General features: G+C 41.3%; 1 protein-coding gene across 2 annotated transcripts in view; it reads left to right on the top strand.

Annotated features, from left to right (window-relative positions):
* Positions 1-24,352, top strand: part of SMCHD1 (structural maintenance of chromosomes flexible hinge domain containing 1) — a 162,539-nt gene that overhangs the window by 96,852 nt on the left and 41,335 nt on the right. For both annotated transcript variants that reach the window (XM_034762716.1, XM_034762715.1), the window contains exons 29-33: positions 1,252-1,419; positions 2,299-2,424; positions 11,358-11,437; positions 14,388-14,545; positions 23,092-23,207. In XM_034762716.1, the coding sequence (XP_034618607.1) occupies positions 1,252-1,419; positions 2,299-2,424; positions 11,358-11,437; positions 14,388-14,545; positions 23,092-23,207 (648 nt within the window). The remainder of the gene's footprint in view (positions 1-1,251; positions 1,420-2,298; positions 2,425-11,357; positions 11,438-14,387; positions 14,546-23,091; positions 23,208-24,352) is intronic.

Raw genomic sequence — 24,352 nt, 5'->3', positions numbered from 1 at the left:
ATGTACAGTAATATACATTTATATAAGATTATATAAGATTTATATACATTTATATAAGAAATATAAGATTTCCTCTAAGCCAATTTCTCAGAAAACTAACATCTGAAACAAAAGTTCCATTTTGTTTCTTTCATTTTGCCTGAAGTTGATGTAAAATATATCAGTCATTGCCTGGTTAATAGTCTTTCTTTCTCTTTCCAAGCTGGTGTTGTGTAAAACAATTTTAGCGTATGTATTGTAAATGCAGTTTCTTTCAGTGTTCAATCATTGATCAGTGAACTAACTAAATTTTGTGACTTTTTCAACTCTTAATATCATGTTTCATGTTCCTTGTTTTCCTTTAAAATGTTTTGCTATTTTCCAATTGATGTGAATTGTATTTTTTCTTAATTTCTAGCATAAAGATACAAAATCCTGCTACATAGAATTTCCGTCAAATAGAACTTAATTTAATTTTCAATGGCAAACAACAACAAAAATAAGGGGAAGGAAATTTATACGCTGTCCCATACAGTTGTGTTACAGATCCCCCCCTCCTCCTTTTTTTTTTTTTTTTTTTTGGTGTGGCTCCACTTGTAGGTCCTAAATAATTGGATTTAGGAGCTTTTAGCATTTATTATTGCATGCAATAGCTCTGCTGTAGTTTATGTTTGAATAAATTGAGATCCTCAACCTGCTTTTCATTTTTATGGGTTCGGGCAATAAAGACAAGTGGCTGATCTTGCTTTCTGTCTTGGGCAGTTTAATTTAATATATGCTAGTATTTGATTTTAACACAGCCTTTAAATATTCTGCTCCTTCATTGAGTGAGTTATTTATTTTGACTGGGAATAAGCTATCATTTGTTTTTTCATGTTGAGTCATCATGCTAAGACAAGCAAATATATATTGTGTCTGGGCTTGTACATTTTTGACAGTTTTGCACGGTTGTTTTTCGGTATGACCTGTCCTTAGGTATCATGCATAAAAATAATTAGATAAAAACCCATTTACTATGAAGATAGATGTCTTAAGAATATGTAGAATTAGCTTAAAATCAGTCACTTTATTTGCATATCCCAAAATACCTTGACATTTTAACAGAGATCAAACATTGCAATATAATCTTTTCATTTATTATTCAATGAACAACAAAAAGACTGGCATCCAGTGTGTATAAATAGTAAGTCACATTTTTAAATCTGAAAAAAGAATAAATTACATTTCGCTTTGCTTTTACTAAAAACATGTTACACTTCTGTTTCTTAATAGGAAAGTACACAAACCATGGCTGTCAAAGGTATTAGGTTTTATCCAGGTCCTCCTGGAAGTAAAGAATTGTGTTTTGCTTGGCGTGAATTTTCTGATTTTCTCAGAGTAAATTTGACTTCAGGACCTCCAGTTAAACTACACCTTATGGATTGGCCAGAATTAGGGGAGGTGAGTCAGCTTCTTTTGGTTCAGTTCCAAAGGATTTAATACCAGCTTTTTATATTTCCAGAGTTTTTGAAGTGTAAGGAGCAAAGATGAAATCTGTTGAGTTTTTCTTTCAGTATAGTATACAGGTCTGTTGCATCTTATGCGCATTTAACATGCGCGATTTCAGCTTTACATGGCAAAAACAAAACAAAAAAATAACCATTTTAATACTGTACCTGTAGTGAGGGCGATTCCGCCCGCAATTGAACTCAATGTAATTTTGACTATACTCGATTTTTGCTTTACGCGCTAACCGCGGAACGGAACCCCCGCATAAGATGAGACTTGCCTGTATTCAGTATTCCTGAAAGTTTCTACAGCATAACAGCCCGGGAGATCAAAGTTCACTATCTCTACAAGATGGTATAGTATAGACAGAAGCAATTTAAGCTTCCACCAGTGCCCCTATTAATATGGATATGTGACAGGGTATCCCAGACCCTCTGAGGCCCCTTGCTGGAAGTCTTTTGGCCCTGCCACACCCCATTACAGGATACCTGTGTGTTTTGAACTAGACTGTGACCATCCGGTCATTTTGTGTGTAGCAGTTGGCTCAGCGCCCTGCAGGGAGGGGTCCCGGCTGCACCATGTGACCAAGCAATCTGAGGTGCATGTGACCCAACACACCTGCTCCCCCATGCATTGCCTCCACTGGGGCTTTAATGCTCTACCATAGGCAGCCTAATTTAGGAGGCAGCTGATGGAAGTCATGGCCTCGTGTTCCTTGGTCATGATTTGTTGGGAGGAGGAGGGTAGTTCTTGCTCACACCCCTGTAATGATTGTCTGACGCATTCTATTTACAATAAAGTAAAAAATATATATATTTGTATCTTTTTCAGCCTATTGCAATAATTAATGGCAGAGAACTGCAGAAGCCTCTGATAGTTCAGCTCTGTGATCAGTGGGAAAATCCATCTCCTGAACCAAATGTCAAAATCAGTCTTGTAAAGGCTAGCAACTTAAAGGTAAAATGAGAGCTTAGAAGATGTCCTGGCAGCTTTTATGTATCAAAGCTCATAAATATCATCTACCAAGACATAGCTACATCACCTCCCTACATCTCTATCTAGTTTCTCCTTTTTAAAAATATATTGAGGAATTTTAAAGTACAGATGTGAATATGCCAGCAAAAAAGAGCAGAATAATCTTCTACAGTAATAACATACAATAAATAATGAAAAATAATTCCCATCACAGATTCCACAGTGTTTTTTCTTGTTAACTAAAATTAAATACAGTAACTAAACTAATAATTTATGCTATTCATTTGTAACTTTTTTTTTAACTTTCTCTCCCTTCTCCACATTCCTTACATTTCTTCTTATTACTACTTTTACTTAGTCTTCAGTTTTGTACTTAAGTAACTTACCAAATGACAATAAAGAACAGAGTCAGTAATATGGTACATAATCACCTTGTTCAGGATTTCCCAAACTGTAGCCCATCGAGAACTGTCTGATGGTCTGCAAAAAGCTGGCAGGCTACATAATTCTGGCTTCCCTTCTTGTTTCCCTCTTCTAATGCGGAGATCAAGGATCTTTGCAGTGAAGATCAGTGGAAATGAGGAGGAGACAGCTTAGCTGTGTGTAAGCAATTGCTGTTGTTGCCACTAGGATATTATGGAAATATATTTGTAAGATGGTTTTCACACTTGCAAATGGGATGGAGGTGATCTCTTTATTAAAATGTGCTCCACATTATGAAAAAGTTGGATAACCCTGATTTTTGTCTATTTTTAATGTGTGCTAGTTTTTGCTTATATACAAGATATTATTTTTCTGCTGCACAGCTTCTCTCCTCATTCATCACAAATGGGTAATTCCTCATCTGTGGAATTTGGTGCTGAAGGCTCCAGAGTTAAACTACACCCTTCTACTCAGGTCACAAAATGTTTTGCCTTTGTGGGCAGAACAAGTTTACTGGAGGTTCTGCATCAGCTACAGATAAATTTAAAATTGGAGGTTTATACTGAAATAAATATGAAAATGAATAATGCAATCACTACAGTATTTTTTCTGTTATTTATTAATACTTAGTTCAGTTTGTGGTTTCCAAATTTTTAATCTTTCAATGTGCTGCATAATTTTGTATTGAAAAGTTATAAGCATTATAGAAGTTTGGGGGGAGGGTTTGCAGTTGTATAAGAGAGACACCAGGGAAGATGTGATGGTTCCGTTTCTCCCAAATACTTTGTTGTTTAACTTCAATTTTTATTCATTTTCATGCTGGATGATTTTATTTCACCTTCTAACTCCTCTCTTCTTCACTGAGGAATCACCAGAATATTGAGGCTGTAACCTCTGGTTTCTTTGGTACAACATTGGTTTTCCTCTTCCCTCTACTGTCACAGCAAAGAAGCTTTGCAAGCATTGAGTCAAGTCCAAGAGGTGCTACAGGCAGTTTTTCAGGTGCCTCAAAGGACAGCTATACCCTGCTGCTACAATCCACCAGGCCTTGCTTTGTCATGGCCTAGGGCTTTGAGTCAGACTGCCATGCTGGGGCCTCTGCTCCCCTGCCCAAAGCTGTGACTCCACCATGGGAGGCTTGACCAGGAACATGAGGATTCCCGCAAAGAGGAGAACTTCTCACAGCCTGCTCAGGGCTAAGACTTGCAAACTCCAAAGGCTCTGAGTGTCAAAAAGACAAAAGCCAAGCATCCCTTTCATAAGGAAGTGATTCGTATTGTTAATGAGCAAGTCCTGTAAAAATTATGATTTAAACTTTTTCTCCTTTGCTTTCCCAACCTGCCTCTTCTGTGTCCTGCAGCATGTCTGGGTATGCAAAGAAGCCTGTTATTCCTATGAAGCCCTGTCTCAGCAGCAGTGCAATGGGGAATTGTGCTTGTGTGGGTTTCAGCCCATAGACCTTCACTCTGCCAGCTCTTCCCCAGAACTCTTGTTCGTTCAGTGTATAGTACCTGTAGTTAATAATTTGATTAGTTTTAGTTTAGTTTAGTTAGCGCGCCTGGGCTGGGACATGCCTCGCACCCCGGGTTTTAAGTCGTGCAACACTTGTAGGCGACCAGTGCTAGTGAGTGATCTGCATGCGGACTGTTTACACTGTTTGGGTGAAACCCATCTCAGCAATCGCTGCAAGATTTGCAAGTTGTTCAAGCCTTGGACCGAGAGAGAGAGATGTTAGGCTCCGGGCCATCCTGATGGAGTCGGCCTTGACCCTGATTCCGGCGCGCCCCTCCAAGTCGGTACTGGGTACCGCGGTTTCGGTGCACTGAGACCCCCTGGTGCCATCTACCAGTTGACACCTCTTCCCGTTCGTGGTGCACACCAAGAAGGCTAAGAGGCCTTCTCCGCCGTGGCACTGGAGTAAGACTGGGGGAGAGGCTAGACCCATGTTAGGCAGTCCTTGGTCCCCATCGGCCTCCAGGCCTCCGACTCAGGTCAAGCGGAGTACCCTGGCCCATTCGGAGCAGGCTTCTCCAGATGTCCGGATGCCCTCCATGCCAGAGGCCCTGCAAGTGGCCCAGGACGTTATGTCCATGCCGGTATCAGGAGCATCGCCAATGTTGGTCTTGTGGTCAGAGGCAAGCCGCTGCTGGGATCTCCACAGTTGCCCCCGACTCGGTACCGGTCACTGTCGAGGGAATGTTTCTGATGTCACTCGCCGCTCAGCAACCGTCCTGTGCGTAGTCCATGCAGGTCGCTATCAACCCCCACCAGGTTGTCTGGTTGGGTTCCGACTGACAGGGACTCCAGCCACCGCTCCGCCTTGAGGAGCGGACACCGACGGGACCGAGGCAGATGATGCTGAAGGTCCTCGTCTCAGAGGGGCTATTGTAGCCCGTCACAACACAAACATTGACACCATTCCCGTTCGTTGTTTCACTCCAGGACCCCGCTACGGCACTGCTCCCACAGCCCTGGGCATCGATCGCCTCGCTGACGCGGATCCGGCTGCCGAAGCCAATCGCAGAGCAGCTGCTACCGGTGGTACCATTCCTCCACGTCGGGATCATGGTCTCGTGGTGGGCACAGCTCTCGGTGCTGCCGCTCCTTCCGGTCCAGGCACAGCGGCAGGTCATACGTCAGCCCGGCCTCCCTTCGTAGTTGTCCATCGATGGGTCAGGCCAGCCAGGCCGAACAGCCTCCTCCGCCGGTGCCACAGCAGGTGCAGTGGTACCGGGCCCTGTGGCCAGCACAGTGGTATCAGTGGGCACTGTGACCCCCGACGCAGCCCCCGGTGGGGTCTCGCTCGGTGGCCGAAGCCTCGGAACAGCTGTTGGCCTCCCGCTTCCGACCTCCGAGGAAGGAGTCGGTAGGATGTGCATCTTCGGCGCCGTGCCCAGAGAGCGACCAGGTGGTGGATCCTCCATTGCCAGTGGACACACAAATTACCGTGCCTGCCTCCTCGCCCTCCCCTTTACAGCGATTACGGCCCCTCTGTCCGGCAGGAGGAATCTAAAGCCCACCTATTGAAAAGGGTGGCATCAAACCTCAACCTTTAGGCAGAGGTGGTGGAGGAGCCCTCAGACTCCCTTTTTAATGTCCTGTCCGCCTGGATACCAGGCAGGGTGGGCTTGCCACTCCACAAAGGGGTGGCAAAAATTTCAAATGCCTTGTGGCAAACCCCAGCCTCATTGCCCTCCCCGCCCCCATCTCTAAGAGAGCGGAATGCAAGTATTTTGTGCCCACCTAGGGACACAAATACCTATACACCCATCCTGCCTCTAACTCCCTGGTGGTCGAGTCGGTCAACCACGGAGAGCGGCAGGGCCGACCAGCCCTCACTCTGACAAATAAAGCTTCAAGGAGGCTGGATTCATTTGGGAGAAAAATTTATTCGTCCTCGAGCTTCCAGTTACGGGTGGTGAACCCTCAGGCTCTCCTGGGCCAGTATTAGTTCAATCTGTGGGGCTCTCTGCCCAAGTTCGAGGACTCTCTCCAGAAGTGTGACAGGAAGGAGTTCAAAGCTCTGGTGGAGGAGGGCACAGCGGCTGCCAGGGCAACCTTGCAGGCAGCATCAGATGCGGCGGACACAGCTGCACGGTCCATGGCCTCAGCAGTGTCCATGAGAAGGGCGTCGTGGCTCCTGCTGTCTGGGCTCTCCAGTGAGGCACAGAACTGCTAGCAGGACCTCCCATGTGACTGCAAGGCTCTGTTTGCGGAACAGACGGTCATAAAACTCCAAGGCCTGAAAGACTCCTGCACTACGCTTAATACTCCTGGCTTCTATGTTCCGTCTCTGGCTAGACCTAAGTTTAAGCCGCAGCAAGCTCCCACCCAGGCCACCCACTCTAAATACGAGCCCCCTTATAAAAAGTCACGGGACTATAAGAAATGCCCGCATCCTGCCCTCCTTCCCCTCTGTTGGAGTTGTCTGGCAAGAAAGAACTGAGAGTGGGGGGAGCATGCAGCGCCCCTTATATCGCACCATGAAGGCGCCACTCCAGGGGTCACTAGGGGCGCTCCCCTACAGGTACTGCTAGGGGAAAAACTTCCGACACCAGTGCACGTGGCGAGCACACACACCTATTGTGCAATACACATGAGCAACACATTTCAAAGAACACCAGAAACGGTAAAGGTAACTGTCTTTTCTGCTTCAAGCATTATTTGATAAAGCGTTTCTTGTATGTACCCCCTTCGAGGATATTTTAAGATCCAAATGGGGTCCTGGGTTAAAACCAAATTTAAACTAAAATGTTATCTTTTTATAAAAAATTTCTTAAGTTTTGGGAATTTAAGTCCCTTGAGAAGGGAGCTTTCTTCCTAAAGATCCCATGGATATGAGAGTGAGAAGACAATAAACAGAGTTCAAAGCCTTGACTATAGACATTCAGCCCGAAAGTTTTTCTGTACTTACCAAGGAAAACATCCTTGGTTCCAAGCAAATGGCTCATTGTCGGGATTTGATCCTTACCTTGAGTGTGAAAGGTGTCAGGTATGCATTCTGGTCACATGCTTGCAGTGGTATGCAAAATATTCTTTAGGCAATTTTTCATGAGTCCTGCTGTGATTAGTAACGAGCAGTAGCTCTTGACTCAATGGCTACAAGAAAGTCAGTTTACACCCATGAATATTCATCAGTCATCCCAAACATATTCCCTGGCATACGAATTTGCAGATGTGAGGATGTTTGAGGAAACATTAGCGAAATTAGCAGGTGAGAATACAGAGACACCTTAACCTTCCCTCAGTTTCTGGAGCTGACCACGAATCTCCAGATACTCATTGGATTTGAAACCCATTCTTCATAACAGTTGACTCCATTTCAACCTTAAGTATCTTGCTTAGGAACATCTCCTAAAATTGTCAAGTGATCACATGATGAAGACCCGAGTTTTCAAATTTAAAAAAACAAGAATTCTGGATTTCTGTTAAAGGAGAGTATAAAGAACTCAGTGATGAAATTATGGAAGTATTGCTTCCATTCACTCCCAGCTATCTCTGTGAGTCTGGGTTTTCAGCAAAGACCTCTGAAAACTAAACACAGAAATCACTGAAATTTAGCACATGACCCAAGTCATTTTCCATTAGAGATTCAGCCAAACATTGCACAACTATGCAGTTCGAAACAGGCCTGCTTTTCTCACTGAAATCTTAAGCTATGTGCAAACATGCCAAAAAATCCATATTTTCACATTTTAGTTTTAAAAACACAGATTTAATTGGATTATATTAAACTGTATGTGGTTAAATAAAATCTCAAAACCATCCTTCTTGAATCTAGTGTTTTGAACTTTTGAATATAGTGTCCTAAGTCAGTGCCTTTTTTATAAAGAAAAAAAAAAAAGAGAGGCACTAATTTTAAAATATCTGTAAGGAGCTGCAGTACTAAAAAGTTTGGGAATCACAGCATTAGCAGAGGGAAGAATCTGGGGAAGCTCCTAACAAAGACTTAAATGAACTTTCTCCACAAATCAAGAAGTTGTGAATGACAAAGGCTAGGTGTATACCTGTGTGTGTGTAAGAGCTTACAATACCTGTACAAAACTCTCCCTTTTGATCTACTCTTTGCACCCAGAATCTTCAGAAATGGCTGGTGGTAGCCACAACAGCTTTCAGACTGCAAGTTACACATCTGTAACCATTCATGGACAACGTGTCTATCAGTGTCCTGTCCAGAAAAACAGACTCACACCTAACTTATCAGCTCCCAGAAAGGATTCAAACCTACCAGTTGTACAAAATCAAGACAAACTTTTTGAACCTAATGCAGAGAATTGCTCATCCCAGGGTCAAAATAGGCATGACTCTGGCCATAATTTTACCAACAGAGGAAAGATTTTGGAAAAATACAAATCTTTACAACAGTTGTTTTTTTTTGGCAATTATCTCCTTCAGCTAGGATTGCCGGTTCCACACACCAGTATCACCCCCTTAAATGGGGTTTCTAAATATGTGCCTCTAGAAATTCCTTCCGAATACCTGAAATCATTCAGCGTATGCAGTCAAAATTAGACATTATTTCCAGTCATGTCTGAACATTTGTTTGTGCACAGGTAAATATAAACTATAAAAAGCCAGTCCAATTTGCACTCTAGACCCTTGAAATACTCACTATGGAAGGAAGCATCGCAGGGTTGGGCGCATACCAGGAAAACATAACTATGGGATTATGGTGTGTCACTCAAAAAAGGAAAGCATCCAGTTCTCTCAAGCACACTTCTGTGATATACAGGTTTCCAAAATCACAGAATAGACATCCTGTTTAGTTCACTTTGAAAGCTCTATCAGTGAAGTGTCTGATCAAAAACATAGGAATGGTCATACAGAAACAGACCAGTGGTCTAGTAAGTCCAGTAGGTGGCTTCTGAGAGTGGCCAGTACCTGAAGCAGAGGAAGGTGTAAGAAAACCAGTGGTGGGTAGTTACAGAAAGCTTGGAATAGGGGAAGTTAACTCCTACTTTTGTTAGTCTGGCTTGTGATCTGAAGCATGAATGTTTTTACCACTTCCAAAACCAGAGAGTAACAAGAACTTGAAGCTTCTCTGATACAATGGAAATAATATCCTGGGCAGAGAAGAATCCACTGCTTTTCAGGGAAGTTCATATAAAGGAAACCGAAAAGAGTGTGCTGAAGTACTCCTAGTTTTGTGTTGGCCCTGAAAGCGCTTGTTTGGATTTGATAGCCAAGGAACCTCAATTGCCCCTGCAGAAACGACTAGGCCCCTTAAAGCAGGAACACCTCCACCCAGACCTGGACCACTTACTGTTCACAGTCTGGACATTGGAAGGGAAGTGTGGTTCAACAAAGATTTTCTGTTAGCCTCATTCATACATTATGGAATCCATAAAGAACTCTGGGGCAGGGACTGTCATTTGTACAGTGCCAAGCACAGTGAGCACTGGACTTTAGATGCTACCAGAATACAAATAATAATCACAAAATTCTTGTGATCTCATCTATTCTAGAGTTTTCCCAGGCTGATTGGTTGAAGTCCTACACCTAAACATCATAGGAAATAGGGTACCAGCATTAGTGTCGTTCTTTATGCAGGCATATTGGACTCCCTATCTGAGTCATCAAGACTAAACAAAATGGCAGATTAGACAAGCCTGTTGCTTGCCTTTTTAGTTGCCATTGCCTCTGAAAGACATTCTTTGTTATTTGTTCTCTCTATACAAAATATACACTGCTGCTATTGGGGAAAATATCGTCATAGCTTCAGAAAGCTTTCTGCCCAAAGTATGATGTTCTTTCCACAATTCTTGGGAAATCGTTCTTTCATCATTTTGTTACAATCCTTAGCACTCCTTTGCGAAGTCATAGCATAAATGGGCATCCCTAGCAATCTACAGTTACATCTTGAACCTACAAAGTACACGTGGCAAATGTACCGTTTTGATTCCATCCAAACTGTCAAGGCCTTAGGTTTTCAAAGTTGCTAGATATTAATGTCGCACCAGTTGGTCTGATAGGCATTTGGGAAACCATTCACAGAGGGAATCAGGACTCCTTCTACAAGATCTGCTGTGGCATGTGAGAAGAACATGTCTGAACCTCGTATGAGAAAAACTGACAAAATAGGTTTCTGTTCCTCTGAAGAGGCATCTTTGGAAGAAAGGTACTACTGGATTGGTTTCCAAATTCCCTTAATTTACAAAGCTTTTGCCTTTATATGGGATAACTTCTATTCTGCCTGTTATTCTGCTGGATTAAAATTCTTTATCCTTTCTCATGCTACTTCTGGGAATCACTACTTGCTACTTCTCAGCAATAACATTGGCCTACCTCTAAATTCCACAGGTGAGAGGCATTACCCATTTGTTTTGAATGAGGGGAGAAGCTGCCAACAGGAATTTCAAATAAGTTCTCAGTCCTTACACTCGGTTAATAGTAAATTGGTGTGGTATGCAGTTGGCAGGTTTTTTGAGCACTGGTCCCTTTGTGTATTCCACTGGGCATGCGGATTTGTAGTAGTATGTGTACGTAGTATATCTTTATTTCATAGCCATATATACCAGTTATGTCTGTAACATTCCGTATTGTAATCACCCTCAAAAAACTCTAAACAAATCTAGAATAGATACAAATGAGAAGTGGGAGGCCGTTTGAGCAAGCAGCTTAAAATATAGCCCAATTAGCATATACTACAGAATAACTAAATTGACATCAGACTATAACAAAACATATAACCATAGTAAAATATATAAACCAGTTACTTAAACCAAAATCTGCTTAGTCAGACAAAATGACTTAAAAACTGTCTTAAAAACTGGTCAAGGATATTCCAGAACCTGTGAAAATCTTCATTAAATCATAAGAGTCAGGAGAGGCACAGTATAAAAAAATGAGCTGTATTGTCAGAATACAAGGAAAGGTATTGAGTTGAAATAAAGTATGATAGAAAAAGGGAAAACTCTATTTTTGGTGTAATATAAGACTTCTGTCTCATTAAAAGAAAAAAATGTCTTGACAACCTTCAACTCTCTTGACAGATCATTCCTTCAAGCCAACAACATAAAACAGATGAAAATGGTAGGGCTAATCTGGGAGTAATTAGTATTCATGCACCCAGGTAAGTAATGGAAATGTATAGACAAAAATTAATTTCTGAAAAGACTCTTATTAGATGCCTTTAAGTTAGTTAGCTGCATGTTTACTAAAGTAGTTGCCAGGAAGTCATCTAAAGCTAAGTGCAAACACTTAACTTATTTACTCCTGGGGGAATTCTACACTACTGTGTGTGTGCATAATTAATGAGCCACACACATTTTAATTTTTTTGCACAGGAAAAAAAGCTTCTGATGAAATGTTGTTGTAGTTATGCCTTTTGCCCACCAGAGAGCGCTGAGGTGCAAGAACAGCAGCAGTTACCAGCAGAAAATAACTTCTGCAGTTCCACCTTTTGTCCACCAAAGGGTGGTGTAGTGATAGAACACAGCAGCTCCCTGCAGAAAATAACTTATGCAGTTCTGCCGTTTGCCCACTATAGGGCGCTGTGGCAATAGAACATAGCAGCAGCTTCCAGCCAGTTAGAAATAAGAAAGAGCCTGCTTTCTTCGCAGCGCCTGTCAGGTCAGGAGACAGGGCTGTGGGGAGACAGACAGTGTCGGGGGGGGGGGGGAGAGAGGGCTGTGGGGGGTCAGACGGGCTTATAAGGGCTAGTGGGGGAGGACAGACTGGGTCAGGGACTGAATGGAAGTGGAGACGCAGGGCCACATAGACAGAGGTGGAGGGGGGTGTAGAGCTACATAGGGACAGAGGGTGGCTGAGTGGGGGCACAGAGACACGGGGAGGGGGTGCAGGGACACAGGGAGTGGCTGAGTGGGGGCACAGACACAGGGAGGGGGTACAGGGACATAGACGTGGAGTGGCTGAGTGGGGACACAGCCATATGGGGATGGGGGAGTGGGTGTTTGAGTGTGGGTGGAGGGGCACACAGACAGGGGGTGCAAGGACACATGAGAGTGCAGGAACACATGGGGACAGGGGCAGATGTGCCTGACTGAATGGGAGAGACTAGGGGTCAGCCAGGGTTTGCATGGGGGAATCTCCCTAACAATCCCTCCCCGTCCCCTCAAAAAATCTGTTCCGTACTTTTCCCACCCAAACCCACCAACCCCCCCAAGTTCATACCCAGTCTCCTTCCCAGCAATTTACTTCCCTCTCCCTCAGCTCCTCCGTTACCCCTGACTCCCCCAAGCCTTTGCACTGCTTCTGAGAGGTCTGGGAAATAAGGTTCTGTATTGTAGTTTAAATGAATTATTATTCAGAATTCTGTATTAATATGTCTAGTAATGAATCTATTTGTCAAAAAACATTTCCTGAATCTATCTTTGTTGTCTGTATTGTTACAGACATGCTGACACACATTTTGAAATAATTGACCAAAAATAATTGAAACTGGTGTGATTATATTGTGTTATTTTGACAAATAAAATATGCAGAATTTTGCAGAATTTTAAAATATTGTGTGCAGAATTTTTAATTTTTTGGCTCAGAATTCCCTGAGGAGTAACTTACTGTTTGGGTGCATAGGCTAGGCTAATTGTTCAGCTTTGAGAAAGTCATTTCATAAACACTTTTTTTTTACAGAATGTAATAGCTTACGCCATACATCTGCCAAGAGAAGCTGCTGCTTTTGTTTACGGGATTTTTTTTAGACGTGGAAAAAATCTGTAAAAATGCACATTTTAACCATCATGTAGCATGTAGATAGGGGTTTAGCGTCTTTAAAAATGTGTTACTGCCTAGGGTTGACCATACCCAACTAACGTGTTAAAGTCAATAACATTAGTTTTTAGAGGTGTATCAAGTGGTATTTAAAAATATTTGTTAAAATGTTTTTGCTAACATGTTTTTTAAACAAATATATTTTTCCCAGTCTAGAGAAGGCCCTGGAGTGGAAATTTTAAGGAGCATTGGAATGAAAAAGAAATATAGTTACAGGTCCTGTTAAGTAGCCTAGAGTTTTCCAAGTATATTTCTACCACAAATTAGCTGCTGTTATTTTTTTTCTTCTCTTTAAAGACTCCTGCATTCCATATAAGCAGACAGAAACTAAGGGACTGAGGCTAACTTGTTTCCTTTTATAGGTCCAGTTTTGGTGACACAGGGAGCATGGTTTGAGACATTCAACCCAAGATAAACTATAACAATTTTTAATACTTCTAAGCCAACCAGGTGGCCCAGAGGAGATATGTGGATCCAGTAATTGTAATACTGTACTCAGTAACTAAGCTATTTGTAATAATTTTTCCAAAGGGCCAAAACAGCTCCATATTATACAAAAATATGTGAGGATGACATTGTAAACACATACTTTTCTGTTTTGATGCTTACAGTGTTTTATATCAGTTAATATTTTTGCATTTTTAACTTAAGATATTTTGAACAAAAATAACTTTTTAAGTTTGAAGAAAAATGTTTGAGTCTTTTGCTATAGTTAAAAATGTAGTGTTGTAAATTAAAAAAACCTTCAGATTTCTGTATTATGAAGTTAATGATCTCTCCATGGTCTAATAGTCTCAGTGTATGTTGCTAGGTGTGAGGCTTGTGTTCAGCTTCGAACCTTGGCTAGCAAGGACTGGGAATGGTTTTGAACACATTTCTCTCAGGTGACCTTTTAAATAGTTCTCTCTCCGTTCAGTCCTAATGATCTAAACTGTCCTACAAGTCAGATCCTGAAAAGGGGGTTTGAGAATTGGTCAAAATGGTGGAATATTAAAGCAAAAGTAAATGCAAATAACTGTCATTAGTGCATAGTTAGATGTGAGAACATCTTAAACGTTAGACATTTCTTGACTCATGATATTTCTAACCTTGCATTAATACTAGGTTTTTGCCTTTACTATAATTTTTATATCAATGATAGAAAGTGGGCGTGGGGAGGAGAATATTGTAAACTCGGAAAGCCAAATAAGTCACAAGTACCTTTATGAAAATCCATTTAAACATCTTTTTGAAAAACTGCTATTAACTTATTGCATTATAACAGTTTGTTATATGATTGGTGTATGTTTCAGGGGAGAGCATACGTTACAGCTTAAAGCCTCATACAACAGGAACACGTTAGATTGCCCTATAATCAAGTTCAATGTCCTGCCCGACCCTGAGAAACCAGTGTGTTTGAATGTTAAGTATGACAAAAATGCTTCTTTTGCAGCAGGAAGTACCTTCCCTGGTGAGTAGTTCTATTTAAATTAGCTTTTGTTTGGGTTTTTTTTTTTTGTTGTTGTAATTTTGGAAACCAGCCATACAAATAAATTATGGCTTTTGATGTCTGTAAAAAGTAATTTGTGAGATTTATTTCAATGGTGATCAGTATTTTCATACATCCCTTTTAGCTGATATTCCATTATACCTGACTGGCAAAATCCTTTACAATCAGCATTTTGGCTTCACCTATTGAGAAACAGGAGGCAAATATGTGAAATGATTGACAGAAGTTCCAGTTTTGCCCTTTTTGCCTGATGTCTACTAAAAGCCTGGAGGAGAAGAGATGTCTTTAGACTATGTCTGTGCCACTAAAAGCCATGCCACTAAAAGGCGCGCAGTGTAGCTGTTGTTTGTCAGCAAGAGAGAGTTCTCCTGCCGACAAAAAACTTCCACACAGACCCACACACACACACCCCCACGAGCGGAATCGGCTTTGTCGGCAAGAGACCGCTCTTGTCGACAAAGCGCTGTTCACACCAGTGCTTTTCATCTGTAAAACTTTTGTCCTTCGGGATAGTGTTTTTTTAACATCCCTGAATGACAAAAGTTTTGCCAACAAAGTGTCAGTGTAGACAAAGGCTTAGTTATCATGCCCCTCTTAGTCTTACTCCACTTTCTTTTCCTCTACCAAAAAAAAAAAAAAATCTAAATGAAATAGTCCTTCAACTTGTGGGCCTCTTTGCAGTGTATACAGAATTGGTCTTGTGGACTGGTTCCATTTGTGCCCACTCTGAGGGGTTTTTCTCAGTCACTGGCTTTTTCTCTTTTCTGAAGATGTTGCTCTATAGACTGGGAATCCCACCTCTGCTACCATTTCTCCCCCAGGTCATGGAGGAGATTCATTTTTTGCCCTGACACTCCTCTTCTTGCATCACCATGAATGTCACAAGCTGATAGAGCACACCCAGATAACAGCAGTGCAGGAGATCTGACTCTTATTTAGAGGAAGTCCAGTATCAATGTGCTGGCATTCCACATTATCCACCTTATCCTTCTTGCCTAAAAGCCACTATTAGACAAATTGACTGCAGTGGCATATGTATAACTGGGAGGTACTCTCAGACCTAGCTCTTGTCTGAAATCCCTTCCCTTGACACTTGGGTAGAAAAATCCACGTTGCTTTTTTTCAGTCATTTACCTCAAATTCAAAGAATGTTACTATCCACTGCCTGAGCAGAACTCCCATATTCCCAGTATACGCCTGCAGATGCTCAATAAAATTTGTCATAGTGTGGAACTCTAACCATTGATTGGTTTGCGCCACACAAGACAACCAGACTCCCCATGTTGTTCTCCAGGAACTTCACTCTCAAAATCCTTGTGACAGATTCATTCTCCTGCCGTTGGAAAGAAAAAACTAAGAAACTGTTTCCATTTTATTACTCAGATTAACCAAGGATGGTGGAAAATCAGACTGGGCCTGGTGGAAATAATTTTACTATCACAGTAATGGCTTCACCAAGTCCTGATTTTTCTGATGTAATGAATGTGCGTGTCTTGCACCAATTGAAGCTACGTATTCTCTTGATCCTGTTTCCCCACCCAGTTTTCTGATCCAAAGTACCTGGCACTAACAGCCTGGAGAAATTGAATAGACTTGATATCTGAAAGAGAATCTGTTGGAGGACCCCTCTCCCCCCACATTGCTGACTGCCTCTCCAGGAGCCAATCACCCACTGCAGTTAAATATTATGGGATCTTAAATATAGCTTCTCTCAGGGGGGGATGAGAAAAGGAAACATCTTTGTATAAGCAACTATTCCCTCCAGCATGCCCTTCAGTTCCTGCTACAGGTGTTTAAAGTGAACTTTCCCAAGTATTCATCTCTAATCTAATCCAGGGAAGGGATATTTAATGCTGTTCTTGTGGAAAATGGCTGTTATGTTCCCAAAACCTGTGATTGGTTTTGAATGTTATGGGTATGTTGGGGTAGCTTCTGAGACCTTATTCACCTAGTAGCCTCTGAGCCCTTATTTACTTGGTTCCCAAGAACTCAGCTCAGATGTCATTGAGGTTTCTTGGTTGGCATTCAGTCAAACTACCCTTGAGTTGATCAGGCTCAAACGTAGGGCATGGGTACAGGAATTCTGTTTCTAGCCTGCTGATCCAGAAATGAGGCCACCCCAACGTCCAGTTACTCATGTCAAGCCAGGCCTTTGAATTTATGGCATATTTTCCCTTTTTCGTTGCTGTGACTTCACTTTGCAGGGTGAGCACGCAAAATTATTGGATTCATTCTACTCCCTTTCTTCAGTTCTTTCCAGACAGAGTGGTGGTTTTATCTTCTGCCAGAGTTTATTCCAAGAGTTAAGTTCAGATTTTTTGGACCCTTACTTTTCTCCTAGTCAGATACTTAGATTGTGCCTCAGTCTCTATACCTTAGGCAGCTCAGACTTCTCCACTAGGCCATATCCTAAATAATCCTTCTTCAGATATTTGGCCTCCAGCCAGTTGTCCCTTAATTTTCATTTCCTGGAGTTCAAAAATTTAACTTTGGGCCAGCAGTGAGCAGTTTTTCTACTTTTTTTTCTTCCCTGGGACAAAATTTGGAGACTCTTTAAAAAGGGATGGTGGTGGAAGATCTTTCCTGAAATGAGATCACCAAGTTTCTTTCTCTCTTTCCTCTCTCCTCCCCGAGAATGGTAGAGCTAGATATATGGAGCAAGCTAAAAAGTGGTTTCATTTGACAGGAGGTCCTTAAGAGCAACAGAAGGAGACCTTCTTCTCCCTGTGGGTGCTCTACTTTAGGTGTTTCAGCACACCTGCACTTGTAATTGGAGATTTGTGGGAGCAGTGCCTTATTGAGTCGCACTTGCGCAGTCCCTGTCTTGCACTGCCGCAGGTGGTTAACTAGTGCTGTGCACCAACCCTCCCTCAGTTCCGTCTCTGCCACCTTTGGCTTGAGTCAGAGCATTCAGCAGCACCTCAGAGCTTAGTAATTTACCCCTTTTCCATTAGTTCTACTTCGAATAGATAATTTGTCTTCCCTGTTTTTCTCCCCATTTCTTTTTCTCATTTAAAAAAAAAAGTTTATTTCTTTCCCTCAGTAGAAGTTGTGATTTCATTTAACTGGCAGATAGTGTTTAGTTCTCCTCTCATGGGGGAGGGGAAATACTCCCCTCAGGAGCATGCCCAGCTCACCGGGCTGTAAGCGCTGCCTCACCTGCAGGCTTTTAATACTGCTTTCAGATGGACATTCTCAGTGTATTTGTGGATTAGGCGAAGCACACATGCCTCAAAAGTGCCCACATTGTCACAAACTGACAGCCCAGACCACAAAAGCTAAAGACTTGCGGCTTAAACTGCTGCTCATGGAGAAATCTCTCCAGCCGGCAGGACAGCACTGCAAGCTGCCCTAGACTCCCTCCCCATCCCTCTTCAGGGACGCCACTCACGAAGATCTATTGCGTCAGGAGGTAATCCACTTCATCCAGCTTGGAGCAGTAGAACTGGTACCAATAAAATACAGAGGGATGGGTTTCTACTCAAACTACTTCCTCACACAGAATAAAACAGGAGGATGGAGTCCCATATTCGTTCTCCGGCAGCTCAACAGATTTGTCAGAAACCAACACTTCAGGATGGTGACTCTGGCAACAATTATCCCAGCATTAGAAGGGGGGGCTGGCTCGGCCCTCGGCCTCCAGGATGCATACTTCCACATAACGATTCACCCATCACATCGGAGGTTTCTCCAATTCACTCTCGGACCAGATCACTTTCAATACAGGATCCTGCCCTTCTGTCTGTCCACTGCTCCCCAAGTCTTCTCAGAGGTACTCGCGGTAGTCGCTGCACACCTCCGCAAGAGAGGAATCATGATATTTCCATATCTGGATGACTGCCTACTGAAAGCAGCGAATCGACCAGCAGCAATAGAGGCTACCCAATAAAGAATAGTTCTTCTTTGAGTGCTTGCCCATGTCAATTCCATTCTAGGTGTGTGCGCGCCTATCCTCCAAAGCACTTTCAACCCTTCCCAGCTTGGTATCGGTCGCAAACTTTATAAGTATGCAATTATCTAAATCTTGATGAAGATATTGAATAGAACCGGACCCAGAACTGATCCCTGCGGGACCCCACTTGATATGCCTTTCCAGCATGACTGGGAACCACTGATAACTCTTCTCTGAACAGTTTTCCAACCAGTTTTGCACCCACCTTATAGTAGCTCCATCTAGGTTGCATTTCCCTAGTTTGTTTATGAGAAGGTCATGCGAGGTATCAAAAGCTTTACTAAAGTCAAGATATACCATATCTACCGCTTCCTCTATCCACAAGGCTTGTTACCTCTATATGTGTCAAAAAATGCATGTGTTCTGGAAAGCCACATTTAGTACTCTCTCAAAAACTTAGTGTCGCTATCTTTCCTTCTCCAAATTTGTTTGTGTTAAGGGTGCTGAATGAGTTGGTATTACCAGTTAACATTAAGAAATGGATTGCAGTAACTATTAGTTAATGCAATCCATTTCTTAATGTTAACTGGATATAGTGGCCACAATAGAACTTATTTTGAGAAACTGGAAATCTGCAATTCCTCCCTCATACACACACTGGCTTATTGAGCTCTCTACAAAGTTTTAATGGGAAAAAAATGGCTGTCTAATAGAAACATTTGATAAAATATGAGGCTGTCTAGTCGCATGTGAAATTATTGCATACTTTGTAGTTTAGTATATATTAGTCCCTGATACTCACGGGTTATGTTCTCACTTATCTGTTCAGTCACTTTAATAGTTGATGCCCTATGTGACCTCTATGGGTTCAGGGGGTTGTTCTGTTTTGTTTCTAGGTTTTGTGAATAATTAAAGTTGAATTTTGTTATTTATATGCTATAAATTGCCTAGGGAGGTTGTGGAATCTCCATCATCAGAAATTTTTAAGAGCAGGTTAGACCTGTCAGGAATGGTCTAGATAATACATAGCCCTGCCATAAGTGCAGGGGACTGGACTAGTTGACCTCTCGAGGTCCTATGATTCTGTTTCCATCTTGTGCATGTGTTTATATGTTTTGTTTCATTATGTCTGTATATTTTATATAAAACAATAAAAATAAAGTCTAAAAATCATTAGGATTATCATGCATCTTCTTAAACTATTTCTAGCTGGGTAAAACAGTGTATCCCTGAATGTTACATGTTAGCAGCAGCTTCTGTGCCTAGTCAACCATTGAAAAAAGAGGCTTTCAAGCCCCCATATTCCAGCATTTTATAATGTTTAAATCCTTTGGTATTCAGATTGAAAGGGTTAAAGTTGTACTACTGTGCTGAAGTATCAATACACTTGCTATAGTTCAAATTCTACTGCCACTGGAGGTCATAAGAACATAAGAATGGCCCTACTGGGTCAGACCAAAGGTCCATCGAGCCCAATATCTTGTCTTCCGACAGTGGCCAGTGCCGGGTGCCCCAGAGGGAATAAGGTAATCATCAAGTGATCCATCCCCCATTGCTCATTCCCAGCTTCTGGCAAACAGGCTAGGGACACCATTCCTGCCCTTCCTGGCTAATAGCTATCCTCCATGAATTTATCTAGTTCTTTTTTGAACCCTGTTATGGTCTTGGCCTTCACAACATCCTCTGGCAAGGAGTTCCACTGGTTGACTGTGCGCTGTGTGAAGAAATACTTCCTTTTATTTGTTTTAAACCCGCTGCCTGTTAATTTCATTTAGTGACCCTTAGTTCTTGTGTTATGAGAAGTAGTAAACAACACTTCCTTATCTACTTTTTCTACACCGGTCATGATTTTATAGACCTCCATCATATCTCCCCTTAGCCGTCTCTTTTCCAAGCTGAAAAGTCCCAGTCTTATTAGTCTCTCCTCATACGGAAGCCGTTCCATACCCCTAATAATTTTTGTGCCCTTTTCTGAACCTTTTCCAATTCCAATATATCTTTTTTGCGGTGGGCCAACCATATCTGCACACAGAATTCAATGAATAGAGGCAACATGTCCTATTATCTATCTCTTTCTTAATTATTCGCAGCATTCAGTTTGCTTTTTTGACTTCCCCTGCACATTGAGTGGATGTTTTCAGAGAACTATCCACAATGACTCCAAGATCTCTTTCTTGAATGGTAACAGCTAATCTAAACCCCATCATTTTATATGTATAGTTGAGATTATGCTTTCCAATGTGCATTACTTTGGATTTATCAACATTAAATTTCATCTGCCATTTTGTTGCCCAGTTTTGAGAGAGCCTTTTGTAGCTCTTCACAGTCTGCCTGGGTCTTAACTATCTTAAGTATTTTTGTATCATCTGCAAATTTTGCCACTTCACTGTTTACCGCTTTGTCCAGATCATTTATGAATATGTTGAATAGGACTGGTCCCAGAATGGACTCCTGGGGGACACCACTATTTATCTCTCTCCATTCTGAAAACTGACCATTCATATCTACCCTTTGTTTCCTATCTTTTAACCAGTTACCAATCCTTAAGTGCACCTTCCCTCTTATTCCATGGCAGCTTACTTTGTGTAAGAGCCTTTGGTGAGGGACCGTGTAAAAGGCTTTCTGAAAATCTAAGTACACTATATCCACTGGATCCTCTTGGTCCACATGCTTGTTGATCCCCTATTCTAGTAGATTGGTGAGGAATGATTTCCCTTTACTATAATCATGTTGACTCTTCCTCAACAAATTATGTTCATCTATGTGTCTGACAATATTGTTCTTTATTATAGTTTCAACCAGTTTGCCCGGTACTGAAATCAGGCTTACAGGCCTGTAATTGCTGGGATCACCTCTGGAGCCCTTTTAAAAATTGGCATCACATTAGCTATCCTCCAGTCATGTGGTACAGAAGCTGAGTTAAATGATAAGTTACAGACTACTGTTAGTAGTTCTGCAATTTCACATTTGAGTTCCTTCAGAACACTTGGGTGAATACCATCTGGTCCTGGTGACTTATTGCTGTTTAATTTATCAATTTGTTCCAAAACCACCTCTGATACCTCAGTCTGGGACAGTTCCTAAGATCCTTCACCTAAAAAGATGTCTCGGGTTTGGGAATCTCCCTCACATCCTCAGCCATGAAGACTGATGCAAAGAATTAATTTAGTTTCTCCACAATGGTCTTATTGTCCTTGAGTGCTCCTTTAGCACTTCAATCATCCAGTGGCCCCACGGGTGGTTTAGCAGGCTTCCTGCTTCTGATGTACTTAAAAAAAATTTGCTATTACTTTTTGAGTCTTTGGCTAACTGTTCCTCCAATTCTTTTTTGGCCTTCCTAATTGTATTTGTACACTTAATTTGCCAGTGTTTATGCTCCTTTCTGTTTTCCTCACTAGGATTTAACGTCCACTTTTTAAAAGATGCCTTTTTGCCTCTCGCTGCTTCTTTTACTTTGTTGTTTAGCCACGGAGGCTCTATTTTGGTTCTCTTACTATGTTTTTTAATTTAATTTTCAACATTTAAGTTGAGCCTCTATTATGGTGTCTTTAAAAAGTTTCCACGCAGCTTGCAGAGATTTCACTTTTGGCACTGTACCCTTTAATTTCTGTTTAACTAACCTCCTCATTTTTGTGTAGTTCCCCTTTCTGAAATTTAAATGCTACAGTGTTGGGCCGCTGTGGAGTATTCCCCGCCACAGGGATGTTAAATTTAATTATATGATGGTCACTATTACCAAGCGGTCCAGCTATATTCACCTCTTGGACCTGATCCTGTGATCCACTTAGGACTAAATCAAGAATTGCCTCTCCTCTGGTGGATTCCAGGACCAGCTGCTCCAAGAAGCAGTCATTTAAGGTGTCAAGAATCTCTGCATCCCGCCCTGAGGTGACATGTACCCAGTCAGTATGGGGATAATTGAAATCCCCCATTATTATTATTGAGTTTTTTTATTTTAATAGCCTCTCTAATCTCCCTGAGCATTTCGCAGTCACTATCACCATCCTGGTCAGGTGGTTAGTAATATATCTCTACCACTATATTCTTATTATTAGAGCATGGAATTTATATCCATAGAGATTCTATGATACAGTTTGATTCATTTACGATTTCTACTTCATTTGATTCTACGCTTTCTTTCACGTATAGTGACATTCCCCCACCAGCATGACCTGTTCTGTCCTTCCGATATATTTTGTACCCTGATATAATTGGGTCAATGGGATAATATTTAGCCCTTATTATTTTGTAGCTCATGTTTGTGTAGCATAGCATAAAGTGCTCTTAAATATGTGTTTAGATTAATTGTGAAATATTCTTGGATGCCTCCTAACAAATATATTATGCTAATACAGCATTTTGTGTTTATCTAAAATGAAACTTTTTCTCTCCAGTGTTCTGTTTTAAAGGACAATTAGTTTGCACTGCCACAATTTAAACATTGCCTAACACTCTTTCTTTCTCAATTTTGTGGTCTGACTAGGAAAAATTGGGGGGGGGGAGTGATGAAGGAGGACAGTAATTTTTTACATGTATTATTCTTGAAGAGGTTAGACGTGAGTTTCTGAATGTAAAACTGAGTCTTGAAAAATAACGTTTTTATTTATTTATGCAGATTTTATGGTTAGTGTAATTTCTGAAGATAGCAACATTATTAAAAATATTAATCCAGGACGTGTTTCTATGAAAATGTGGGAAGGACAGAGCAGTGGAAACAGAGTACCAGCTAATGTGAGTAATTGGAAAATGTTATAACACGTGTTGGTCCTGTGAATATGACACAAACAACATTTTCTACAGAAGGGAATTCTGTGTGCTTTGTTTAGAGAAATGTCTTTTTCTGGATTGCAGCTATTAAGTGTTACATTTCTTGTACATTCAGTAAAATTATATCCACGCCAGCTGCTGTCCCTATTACTTTAAACAAACTAAGCTGTCTGTCTGGTAAAAGTGCAATACTTCAACATTGGGAATGTTGTTGCTATTCAGCAGAAGCTCACTAATTTACACTCGGGGGAGACCTGTTACAAATTACAGCAGTGAAGTTTGTGAATTACCAAGAAAAGTAAAGGAGCATACTAGAAGTGTAATGCATTACAATGTACCTTTCATGTATTTTGACAATTGTTTAATATATGATAATGCAATAGTGTGTGTACTACGAAATGTATTTTTAAAATAATGAAATATAGTAATATGAGAGTATCATTACAGAATTCTGCTATTAATTTTCTAAATAGTAAGGAAAGCTACTGTTTTGAAGTAAGTGTGTACATAACTGAAGTTTTACTTCAGGTTCTACTGTACTTAAGACAAGAAGTATGAATATATTGCTGTAAAAAGCCACCACCATTCTCCAAACCTTAAAAACCAAAGGAGTCTCTTTGCACTCCATAAGGATGTCAGAAGAGTTGTGAAGTATTAGCTTTTGCCAATCTGATGCTCTTTGTTTGAAGATTTAATTTCCAAAGCCTATATTTGTCACTGAGTTAAAATAACTATAAAAATAATCTCCAAACAGACATTTTGCCTTTTGGCATTACAGATTCACACTCCATCAGATCTTTGTTGACCTTATGGGCAAAGAGAAGCAGGACATGTTGCACTGAAACTTGGAAAGCACGTATCTACACCATTACTAGAGATAACACTTGTTTGCAGCTTTTAGCTGCGATTCCGTTTTAGTGTGTTATCTACAAATGATACATCAGAGTTGTCTGGATTAGCATAGATGTTCTGGAGAGTGGGACAAGTCTATAAATTGGTCATCTCTTAAGAGGGCATCCACCAATCCAGAATTTCCTCCTTCCATCCTGTTTATATGGGATTTTTTTATACAATTCATGTATGTGTATTAGACATGAAATCCTGCCCCC

The sequence above is a fragment of the Trachemys scripta genome, chromosome 2 (assembly GCF_013100865.1).
Source record: "Trachemys scripta elegans isolate TJP31775 chromosome 2, CAS_Tse_1.0, whole genome shotgun sequence".
NCBI classification, from domain to species: Eukaryota; Metazoa; Chordata; order Testudines; family Emydidae; genus Trachemys; species Trachemys scripta.
The sequence above is the reverse complement of the archived record's forward strand: the minus strand, read 5'-3'. Positions and strand labels throughout refer to the sequence as shown.